This window comes from Cyrtonyx montezumae, unplaced genomic scaffold (assembly GCF_038088225.1).
Source record: "Cyrtonyx montezumae isolate F1298 unplaced genomic scaffold, pur_monq_1.0 scaffold_0, whole genome shotgun sequence".
Classification (NCBI taxonomy): domain Eukaryota; kingdom Metazoa; phylum Chordata; class Aves; order Galliformes; family Odontophoridae; genus Cyrtonyx; species Cyrtonyx montezumae.
The window spans coordinates 4,324,539-4,336,820 of record NW_027071824.1 but is presented as its reverse complement, the minus strand read 5'-3'; the positions used below and the strand labels follow the sequence as shown (position 1 = coordinate 4,336,820).

General features: G+C 38.0%; 1 protein-coding gene across 1 annotated transcript in view; it reads right to left on the bottom strand.

Moving 5' to 3' along the window:
• WDR26 (WD repeat domain 26) overlaps positions 1 to 12,282 on the bottom strand; it is a 28,777-nt gene that overhangs the window by 3,102 nt on the left and 13,393 nt on the right. Inside the window, exons 7-13 of the mRNA XM_065738059.1 lie at positions 10,303 to 10,441; positions 6,747 to 6,887; positions 5,234 to 5,353; positions 4,256 to 4,401; positions 3,679 to 3,757; positions 2,956 to 3,085; positions 427 to 612 (exon numbers count right to left, since the gene is read on the bottom strand). Of these exons, the coding sequence (XP_065594131.1) occupies positions 427 to 612; positions 2,956 to 3,085; positions 3,679 to 3,757; positions 4,256 to 4,401; positions 5,234 to 5,353; positions 6,747 to 6,887; positions 10,303 to 10,441 (941 nt within the window). The remainder of the gene's footprint in view (positions 1 to 426; positions 613 to 2,955; positions 3,086 to 3,678; positions 3,758 to 4,255; positions 4,402 to 5,233; positions 5,354 to 6,746; positions 6,888 to 10,302; positions 10,442 to 12,282) is intronic.

Sequence of the window (12,282 nt, the reverse complement as noted above, 5' to 3'; positions counted from 1 at the left end):
AACATGCATTTTGACAGTGAAAAAACCTGCACTTATTAAACATGCAGCTCTCTCCCAGACACAGATAATGTCTGAAGGTCAGGAAAGGATCAATTGTGTACAGCTCTTAGGGTGTGAAAACTTCACTCCCTCCACATTCTGGAGAACACTTCTCTAAGCTCTATAATATCATTACATGATTTCCAGTTTGTTCAGAATGCATTATTTAAATGTTAATGACATCGCATGCACTTCAAGCACAAGGGGCAACATTTAAGAGGTCTGCGTAAGGTAGCTGAGGTGACAGTGAGGTCTCAGTGACAGTTTCCTATACGGCCACGTGAGAAAGGTGAGTATCATTCTGGAAACACTTCCTCACGACAAAGAAAACCCAGTGAAGCAGTTCCTAAGCAATTAGAAAACAGACATGCACACACACACACCCACCTTCAATATCCTGGTTGTCTACAAAAGGCGCTGGTCCCCATATTCTAACAGTGCCATCGTCAGAGGCGCTGGCCATCATGGATGGAATCTGCGGGTTCCAGCTCACACAGTTAACAGTACGTGTGTGCCCTGTCAGCTCCGCAATTGGCAGCTCGCTACGCTTGTGCCAAATATATACTTTGTGATCTAAAGAAAACGTGCATTAAAGAAAAACATGAGAAACATTGCTCTACGCAGATCCACCTGTCATGTCAAATAGCACTACCGCATGAGCTCTCAGCGGTTACCAAGAAGTAAACGCTGTTATAGAACCTGCATCTGTTGAATGGGCAACAGCACTATGTTTTTTTCCTTCTGAAAGTGACCAAGAGAGTATGGGCAAACATCTGCTACTGAGGGGCATGCTGCTTCCTTTTAAGACTTGTGGGAAAAGCACATGACTACAATGCAAATAAGCCAATAACAATGCTTACCTTATTACTTTTTTTTTTAAACAATCATCTACAGATTAGTACATGATTACAAATCACAACTACTAGAATATTTACAACCACCACATATTAATATGCACTAGATAAGATCACAGCTCTACAGTTAACGGAATAAATCTTGCTACTAAAGACTTAGATGTTCCACTTAGTGTCTCAAATTACAAGCTATTTCTGCTTTTGACAACAATTAACTCCTGAGTTGTATTCAAACACAAATAGATGCAATCAACAATCCCACAGATCTTACTGTGTGATAGGAAGCTTTTAATTCTTTTTAGCAACATACATGAACTGCAATAGTGAAACGGTCAAACACGCCACTGCAGTTTTTTTAAACTGTGTTTTATAACCAACAATACTTAGGACTAAGCAATTTATTTTCTCCCCCAACAGCAGATGAGCAGCCTTTAACAATCTTGTGGGTTGATCTTGCTAGGTAAGTCTTTGGAAAATTCCAAATAGAGCTATTTAAGCTGAACAAGTGTACATTACTGGCATGATACAACCACTAGTTGCTTAGTACTAGCACATCAACTTGAACTATTTTAATCTGTTTGGAAGGTTTTAATGCACGAGTCATTCTGGAGATGTAGCAGACTCTACTCTTCATCCCAACCCCCTACAAAACAAACTTGCTTTCTGACCTACCTGCTAGAACAGCACCACGGAATCACATGTAACTCAAATGTCTTCTGCTGGACCAGCTCATTTGAGTACAACACCTTTATATACACTCGTATTAGTGCAAATGTTCTGGTTGATTTCAGGAAACTACTCATCCACACTATTCATCAAGCAACACAATTCACTCACTGCTTAAATACCGGACACACAAGCCTCTGCTGTCTGGGAGAATCAAAGCCTAAACACAAACCAGTATTTTGGTGCTTGTCAGAACGCCTGTATTTTGTTTTAGAAAAAATACGCTAGCTAGAGTAAGGCAGCAGTCAATTTCCCTCTCAGAAAGAAAACTTCATTTTCTCCCTATTGATTAAAGCATTAGGAAAAAAAAGTCTACCTAGCTGAAGGGCACCCTCCCTAGTATAAGAGGTTATGACAACATCATCCACTACGTTTTTCATTGTTTTGGTTTCTTTGTTTAAATAGAGTTTTCATCAGTACCCACATTTACAACAATTACAAACTGTGCAGAGGCAATAGCCTCAGTAGTACAAATCTAAATAAGGCACCGTAAGGCTTCTAACCAGTGCTGAGTAGTTTTTAGGCACTGAAAATACAGAACTTGTTGAACCATAAGGAAGTTCACACTGGATTGGAGACAGTGTCTTTCAGTCAGCATTTACCAGTGGGCCTTGTCAAAAACTTTACAGATATTTGCTGCTTTTTAAAAGAGGATAGCAGTAATGTCCTGGCCCCACTTCCTAACATGGATGAGTTACACAGTGATTATATTTCAAGTGTAATCCCTAGCACTGCATGTAACTTCTGTGGGAGGTGATGGCACTACATCAGTGACAGAACTGAATCAATTCAAGACACAAGCCATTAACTGATTTCTCACCACAGAAAAGTTGAATAAAAACACATCACAATGCCTTTGATTACTAAGAAACCCTACTAGATTATGTCAACAACTGCTTAATTTGAGACTACTCCTTCATAATGCAGCTGGCAACTCCAAATGAAATTAAAATCACCTCACCACACCTGTATCTTCAACAGGCAAATGAGGCAGTTACTCTGTGGTAGTACTTCTGATTCAAGCCATAAGCACATCTCACCACAGAAAGAAAAAAACCCTCAACAACACTCCACCCACTTTTAATTAAAACTGTTCAGATGCTTTAGAGGAAAACACAAATTCATTAGTGCTTTCTCCTAGCACCATTCTCTCAAAAGATTCTTTCTGCTAGCACACAGTTATTTCTTGAAGTATGCTATGGCCTCTGTGCTCCTCAGAGTTATTTAATGAACCATTTACTTGATTTTAGAGATTACAGCTGCTAACAACATGATAAAAATAAGCTATAGGAAGGATACAGCACTCCAGTTTTCTGTACAAAAGGGATGATGTTACCTTCGCTGCCACTCGCAATGAAGTCTTCATTATGTCCCCCAAAACACGAGTGAATTGTGTAAAATCCTTGTGTAACTCCTTGATACTTCCTCACTAAAACTCTGTCTTGTAAGTCCCATAAGTGAACTCCCTGTGAATGAGAAGTACAGAAGATTATTTGTTTTAAACCACTGAACATTAACCAACGCATTCCTCTGAAACTTTTAATAAAAAGTTTACATATGATTAAAGTGCACTACTTCAGACTACTTTGATACTGTTCCTAGATCAAGAGAATAAAGACATTCTAAATTGCTAGCTTCAACCTCCTGGCTGTAGCACCTTCCATTTTGAAAACCATTCTTAATCAAGGTCCCCAAGCCAGAAAGAAATACACACATTTTACACAACCGTAACACCTCCTCCATTCACCCCCAGATACGTCCACCTGCCACAGTTCTTGCTGCTCCTGGTTTCTTTGTGTTACTGCCAGATAATAACATTTAATAGTACATTCTTCATAGTATTAAAACCTTCATTATACATCAATTCAAAAAGTCAGCCTCGAGAATAAGATTACCTTCTTAGAGAATATTCATAAATGTAGTATGACAGTAAGGTCTTCATATTAAACTTAATACAACTGGTTGATATCAAATACTCCAATTTCCATCGAGATATTTAGAAGCAGTTAGCAGATGCCAAGAGATTTATTTGCATATCCATTGACTGTCATAAACTCACCTGAGTTGCTACATTTAACAAAGCTAAGCGGCCATTTTTTGAAATAGTAAACGACATTATAGGGTGATCTTCTTGAACTCTGAAATTGAAAGACATCACTGTTAAGAGTATGCTTCTCCAAACAGTAATGCAGCACCGTGATAAAAAGTATGTCAAGAGAAAGTGTTGAATTTGATTTTCTGCTTGAAATATAATATGTATCTATGTCAGTACTAGCCAGGTCTGCGACAGTTTGTTAGTGTGCATAAAATTATGATAAATCCCAAGACAAAATGGACCCGAAGCCTCAAATACAGCTCCTCATTTCAAAGCAGGATATATTATTACAAATGTGAGGCAAGCACAACACGTAATAACAGAAATGCCAAAACACTGACCTGAAAACTCCAGTTCTTAGGAAGTTATTTCTAACACTTGATCTAATGAATCTAGCTTCAGTTGGAAATCACAAATTCCTATCCCATGTTATTGTCCTTTTAATACTAAGACCTTTCCAAGAACTTATTTCTCATCCTCCCCCAAAAGCTTTCTTGTATTTTCCTCTTACACAACCAGTAATTCAAAACCCAGTACTTACATGTTCCTGTCTGTAAGATCCTCAAAGTTATAACCCCGAATTCGCTGGTGTGTGTCCGATGCTAAAACAGTTTTTCCATCACTCAAGCACCAAAGGCATTGTACTCTTACCCCTTCCCAGGAGTCAAGGAGATTACCATCTAAATCCTGATCAGAATGAATAAAGAGATAGATAAACAAATTTTTAGGCTCAGGTTTCTGAAGGAGTCATACAACAAACATTTTTTTCACCTTTTGTTCATACAGCAGCTACAGAAAGCAATCTTACCATTTAGTGAAGAAGACTTAATGAATTAGGACTCGGTTTGTGTTAACTGAAGACTTTTGTAACTATCTGTCCTGGAGAGCTGTAAATCCCCTTCTTTGCAGATATCAAATCAGTAAAGAAGCAAGTACTTCATGTCAGGGAGCAATCTGCAAGCTCACTTCTGCAGTGAGTGAGGTTTGCACACTGCAGCATCATTCCAGACACCAACTCAGATGACAAATAAGAGTAGGGGTGAGACTGCAGAACACTAACTAAAAATTGACTCTAATTACGAAATGAGGGCTTCAAATTTCTGTTCACACTAAGCAATGACAGCATGCAAAAACTAAAAAGTGACATACAAAATCCTGTGGAATGAAAAAAATATATGGGAAAAGGCACTACTTTTTAATGCTCTGTTTTCGAGAGCAGCTATGACAAAAACTTCCAGCCCACAAATCCTCCCTTACACAAGGTAATTGTCCTGTGAAGGCGTTTGAGCCCTTCAACCTACTATATACAAAGAGAAGTGCTGCTGAAATACTAGCATCTGTTTACTGCTCACATGAATTCCAAAGGATCTGAAGTTTTGTTTTATAAAGCTTATCTGTGAAGATTAATTTTTAATATATGCACACAAGAAAATAAAAAAACCCTCAAAACTCACATTGGACTGCAATAAAATGTTTCTTTCTAGCTTTGCTTTCAGTGTGACAGATACAGAGAACTTACACACTGATAGAACTGTCCACGCTGACCTCCTGTTACAAAACGCTTCCCATCAGGATTCCAGGCCACGCTTGTTAAACTGTCTTCATGAGACTGGCTCATCTTTGTCCTCAGCTCCCCAGTCTGGAAAATAAAGACAGTAATGCCTGATACCAGCCAGGAGAACCCTCTTCCAAAATGACACTGATAACTTTTATCTGAGTTGCACAGTGGCTGGAGGTACACACGTTTCAACACGAATTAAAAAAAACAAGAAAACAAACTAGGAATAATGCAAAAAAATAAAAAAAGGAGTTTCCACAGCATTTCCAGCATTTCCTCAAATTTGATTAGGGGAAATTTATTACTCTGTCCCTCAAATCAAGAGTGGTGAAGTAGAGGGTGCATCAGACAACTGCAGGATTACAGTTTAAAGAGGGGAACTCAAAGAACTCGGAAGTAAGCAAAAGAGGCAAGATAAGCAAATACAAAATGAAAGAAAACAAAAGAAAACATGGCGACTGAGAAGGCTAGAGTAGCACAAAGGAAAACAGATGACAAAACTCCATTTACTAAAAAAGAACAAAAAAAAAAACCAGAACCTTTTCCTCACTGAGCTGAAGCTCTCCATACCAAACTTCAGCTCTCACCCCCACCCAGCTCATGACATTCCTGTTTCACAGGACAGAGCCAACAAATGGCTTACCATTGCCAAAACAGTAAGGGTTTCTCTCTACTCCCTCGTGCCAGCTCTAGTGCTCTTCACTGAGCCAATTTACTTCACTAAGCCAATTAAATTAATTGAAGCAGAACAAAAGTATTCCAAGGGTGGAAAAAAAACTTTTTTTTTTGGTTTGTTTCTAGGGAACTAAATTAGTTCAGAGTCTAAACAGTACAATAAAGACTATATACCCCACAACTGAAGCCAAGGAAGCTTTTATATCAACTCAGCTGCCCGTAAGAATCAACAGCAAAAAAGAGCTTTCAAAGGCATGGAGGAGATGGCCAAATTTCCTATTATCTGACTGAAAGACAGAAATTTGTGTCACTGTGGACTTTTCACTAGAATCACTGGGAGGGTGACACAAAACAAGTAACAAATTAAAAGCACTCCATTTCTACAATCTTCTGCAAGTTATTTCTTTCCTTAGATCGTATTTCTGTCCTGTTTCTTTTGATTTCTGCTGTTCTTCCAATCACTAGCTGTCTATGTCTTGTGGATTTGAGCAACCCCTTCTTAGAAATGATCAGCCAGTCATCAGACACATTAGAACTGTTGCAGTCCCAGGCATTCAGACTTGAGCTCTATTTTCAGTTCTGTACAAAATGGGTACAGAATTTGTTGGCTGATACAGTGTTTCCCAAATTAGGGGGAAAAAAGAAGTTCAGTCTTTTCATTCACACTTTTATGCAGAAAGTTTGAAGAATTTATATCCTTCGTGCTTAATAGATTTACGTGTATCTAACATTAATGTACATCTTTTTAAAAGGCTGCCTGCTGACCACAAAGTTTTTTATACTCTTAGTCACCACTTACTTGTACATTCCAGAGCCAAAGCTCAGAACAATCATCTGGGCCACAGGCAACAAGATAGTTGTCATCTGGACTCCAAGCAATATAAGAGACTCCATATGCATGGCCTTCTAATGTCTTAAGTAGTTTTAGCTGGTGGGTATCCTGAAACAAGAGAGATTCTGTTGAGGAAATACAAATGAGCTCCTACTAGATTTCACATGTACAACGTGTCCAAGTACAGCACGACACTTTGCTTTATGGAACTTGGCACTGGCATCACAAGTCCCCTCTACATGTGAGCAACTTCTTATTGGAAAAGCAGTTGCTAGCTTATAAAGCATGACCAGAAGGCAAAAGCCTGTGCAAAAACAAATACAAATGCCAAAAATGAAAAACAAATAAAAATTTGTAGGTATTTGGTTCTAATCTTCCACGATTCTTCTGAATGTGGAACTCACAAAATGTCGTTGTGTACAAAGTTTTATGTTACATGACAATCAATGTTACATGCTAAGACATGCTAATGACAATGACAATTATGTTACATGCTAAGACAAGTCCCTACCTCTATTAGAATACAGAAGTACTATTACCCATACTTTACAAGATTAAGTTACTTTCTTAGAAGTAAGAAATGAAGATGCTGGAAAACTGTTATGGTTAAGCAGAATTAATAACCAAAACCCACACTATTAAATGCTTTTTTTTTTTTTTAATAACCTGAGTGCATCATGTGTATGCCGCTCAAGAAAAAGGTTTTACAGAAAAATATTTTTAAAAGCTCACTTGTGAGATATTCTTTCTTTCGGAAGTGCTGCCTACAAGTTCTGCATCCTTTCCACCAGGCTTTGTGAATGGACACTTTGCACACACAGAGTTATCTCATATGAGCTTTATCTCACAACTGTTGTACTGCTGACTTGACAAAGGAACTTGACTTTCAAGCACCTTCCTATGAGGATAAGCAGTACAACTGGATGCTGTGAAAAAAATCGTACACTAGCTTCTGAAGGACAGTAACATGCTGCACAGAAACAACTTTGCTGAACTGCTTACAACAGTTTTTGTGAAGATTTTTGTTTGGCTGTTTGGTTTTGTTTGATTGGGGAAGGGGTTGTTTTTGCCTCATATTTTGCTTCAAAATGAATCTGAACCTTGTTTGAAGGTGCAATTTCATTCCTCAAATGATCCCATTTCTCTTTGTTTTAGTATTAAGCAGCAGAGCATCTCTTGACTTGGGATTCCAGAGAAAGAATATTATCAACAGAGGAAGAGAGTAACATGGTCTGTTTTCTGGGATGAGCTGTAAAAAATTCAGCAACTCTCAACTCAGCCTGAAGCTTTCCTGGTTCTGCTGCCTAGAAAACACCTCAAAAGAAAAGAGGCTAAGACTAATCTTCAAAGAACAGAAACAAGAGGAGCAAATGCAAGGACTTCCTCAAGGCCTCTCCTACTTCATTCTGTTCATTATTCTTGGTCTGCATTAGATGCTGCTGAGTCTCTATCTGAACTGATCTGCATAAAAACTGAGTCACATCTGACATCTCATCCTGGAGTTTGACTGCAATTGCTGCACTCTATTTTTTTTTTTTTTTAACTAATCCCAGTGTAAGGGTAGCCTGCCACTTCCTCGGCACCTCATTTGAGAAGCAAAAGGAACAGGATGCATATAATTTCTCTCTTCTAATGATAGGAATTGTGGCTGTCACTCTCATGCTGCTCTCATCCTTTTCTCCAAATACAGCAGAACTGCTATAGTTTGTCTTGCTCTCACAAAAACAGCGAAGATATTTCAGGTAAACATTCCCAGATTTAGTCTGCTTGCTTCCCATCTGCTACAAAAACAAATCTTAGCATTTCTGCTCCTTACACACAACTTCCCAAATGTTTGTTGTGAAGATGAAAAGACTACTCAGCTATTAAGTCTGTAATGATTGAGCTTCTTAGCTGAGAAGTCAAACACCTGTTAATAGTTTTAAGGAAGTGTAGTAAAAATAAGTTTCAGTAAGTTAAAAGCAAGCTCTATCAAAGTGGACACATTCCTGGCAAGATGATGCCTAACACTAGTGCTCTAGGGATTCTGCCACACTTCCTAACAGTCAAATAATGTATTTCACACCCAAATCTAGTTTACTCAAGGCATTAGTTAAGGCTGCTGAAAGAACAGTGAAATGAGCAAATGAAAATGAAAACAGAAGTATGGCTTAATACAGTTTAGATGACATGCAGATGGGTCTTAAAAAGAAGTAATACATTAGTATGGAAAAGAAACATTTAAAACAGTGCACTCCCATCACTGGCCCGCAGTTGGATGGAGGCAGATTAGAATAATTGTATTTACCTAAAGCTTTGAAAACCTGATTACATTTATGACTCAAAAGACACTGTCAACTGCTACAGGAAATGTGAAAAGTATGCTCTGGCAAATTTGAAATCAGAGTTATGTGGCTTCAAGTTACTTAGGAGTCATCCTCCTTGAAAGGTTAAGGTTTTGAGAGGTTTTTTTTCATTTGTACTCAAATACCGAAAGCAGAACTCTACACAACTTTTCTCCAGTAAAGAGTAGATTTTGTTCCTTTAACACTTTAACAACCCACCAATGAAAGTGTTCCAACAACCTAAAATTCTTAATGTGTTTATTTGGTTAGCTAGCAATTCATTATGAAATGTACCATCAGGATGTTGTGTATTAAAAGCCATCAACACAAAGCCAAGTAACAAATCAACAGCAAAGCCATTTTTGATCCCCAGTTTACTTGGGTTTGCTATCAATTTTTTTTTAAATTCAAAATCAAATCAGTTGTTATGAAAGATATGGACATACTTTCATCCCATTTCTGAGACAGTAGTCACGGATTCACTTACACTTTTTATTTTTGTAAAAAAAGATACAGGTAGAAAATACAATTTTTTTTTTATCTATAGGATATTTCACATAAAAGGAATGGTGGCTCACATTTGATACAAACTAAAAAAGTGGCCTGTAAGGTAATGGCTGGGTACAGTTTCACATGTGAGTGGACTCTGACAAGTTTTTAAATTGTTATCTCACACCAAGACAAAACAGAAAATAATGTGAAATGGTATAACAATGCACCTTTAAGCACATACCATTTTATTACTCAGAAGTAATGTGAGATGGACAGACTTTAAACTCAAATGCACAAGTATTAACAAGATAATTTAAGAGATTTAATAACATACATTAGCATGTCACATCAAATTAAGAGAGAATCACTTTCTACTGCTATGATCCTTCCATTTTCACCCAATGCTCCTCAAAGCCTTCAAGCTAAGAAGCACCCCTGAAGGGCACTAACAGGCTCTACTCAGCAGTGCTGGTTAGGGGGCACAGGGAGTTCCCATTCCAGCTGCCAACATTTCAGGCTCAATAAAGCCTGTTACATTCAGGTGCCTTCCCTAAGTTACACTGACTGTGATCTTCAGCTTTTCACATCCTAGACAAATACCCTAGTCAGTGGACTATGGTACATATTAGATCAAGCCATTCTAGTAAGAAAAAGTGGAGATATAGGGGAAAGAAAAAATCACACATTTTAACACGTTTCACACTTACTGGATCAACCTGCCATATAATAACAGTTGTATCCTTGGATCCTGTTGCTAGTTTAGTGCCATCATTGGAGAATTTACAGAACCACACTTCATTACAGTGCTCCGTTAGTATCTGCTGAGTATAGCATGGGAACTGTTTCCTAAGGGGAAAAAAAAAAGGGGGGATGCATTGAAGAAAAAAAATAATAAAGCAGTAAGAAACATATAAACAACAGGCAACAAAACAAAACCCCACCAATCTAATAAAAATTAAGAATGTATTTAAGTGCCAGACCAGGTAACTTAAGTCTGAAAAAACTCATAGTATCAAGTAATCATAACTAATTGTAGAGATATCTTATTACCCTCACGTAATTCATTATGCTTCATACAACCTGGAATAAATCTAACCTCATTAAGACAGTAACAGCTTCTTTTACTGTACACTTATGTGATGTATAGAAGATACTACAGTCAGTCTCACTGAATCATGCATGACAAATTTTATTAACATGCAAAATCTTTATGTATGTAATAGCCAGACCATGCAAGACTCTTAGAAATAATTCTTACATAGAAGTTGAATAAAAGAATAGCCTTTCTTGAATGCAAGCTTGCAGTAAGTAATGGGGTTTTCTTCATTGTGCAGGTTGTTTTTCTTTGTTTTAAATTTTCCTTGCAGAGTAGCACATACAACTTTAAGCATAACGTGACAGAATCACAGAATGGCTAGGTCTGGAAAGAACTCTGAAGATCATCCAGTTGCAATCCCCTGCCATGGGCAGGGTTGCCACACACCAGACCAGGTTGTGCAAAGTCCCATCTAAGCTGGCTTTTAGAGCAGATGACTGCTCATGTAAGTAACACTGCTGTTGTGAAGTTCAGTGTTTGAACACACTAAAAGCTAACAACTAACCATGAACTGTATGAATTCATAATTGCACTTATTACAAGAAACAGCTGACTTAAAAAAAAAAGTTACTTCCTAACATTTGTATTTTAAAATACACTTGGTGGTAGCCAGGCTGGCAGACACCCTGAAAAACTACTTTTTAAACCAGAAACTTCTGATGAATATAATGCCCACATACTCTCAGTCAGCTGCCTCCTATTAGGAGATACCTCCCAGTCTGTGTTTAAAGACCACTGAGCAACACTACACTACCACACATCTCCTCATTTCCTGTTTTATGATAGGGGAGGATAACCACACCATACGTACATATACCTGAACCTGTCTCCCTTTGGTAAGTCCATCCACTTCTAATAGAGTAACACAAGTCTATTCTGCTTTATTCTGCCTTAAGCTGACCAGGAGTTGTCTAATTGCCACTGGAACAACCCTGAGCCCAAGGTTAAAAGCTCCACCCATGAAAGAAGACCTTGTTTCCCTGAAGCCTAAAGGGATGCTGACAAGTCCTTACACAGATACCCACACCCACACCAAGAGTCCTTCATTATTACTTAGCCATATTGTAGTAAATCAGTATTTTTCCTCAGAGCAGCAGTTCCTTTCTGGAAGTTAAGAGCTTCTTTATCTATAATTCACACGAAGTACAAGGGGCATACAGCATCCCAGGAAATCTACTTCAACATATGTCATTAAAAGAAGCACTCTACTAAAGCACCATTTTTTCCAAAATTAAAGCCTCAGGTGCTTTTCTTAAAGACACGAAGAACAAGCAGCATAAAAGTACACCATTTCCATAGAAAGGAAGCCTCTAGGTGACCCAAAAAACTTAACAAGGACAGCTGATATCACTGCTGCGTGCACATCCAATGTTGAAAATATGCTATTCACAATTCAGCTCTCTCAAAAGTCCTAACAAATGAAACCAGAACCCAGCAAGATTTACTTCACAGACAAATGATACATTAAATAATGCTGCAGTTATTCAATAGTCCCTTGTCTACATAATGAGATGCTATTGTAACTCAAAGCGTTTTGCTTTTTGTTTCCTTACAAGCTGTTCTGTCCCTACTTGAGTCACTTTGTTCGCAT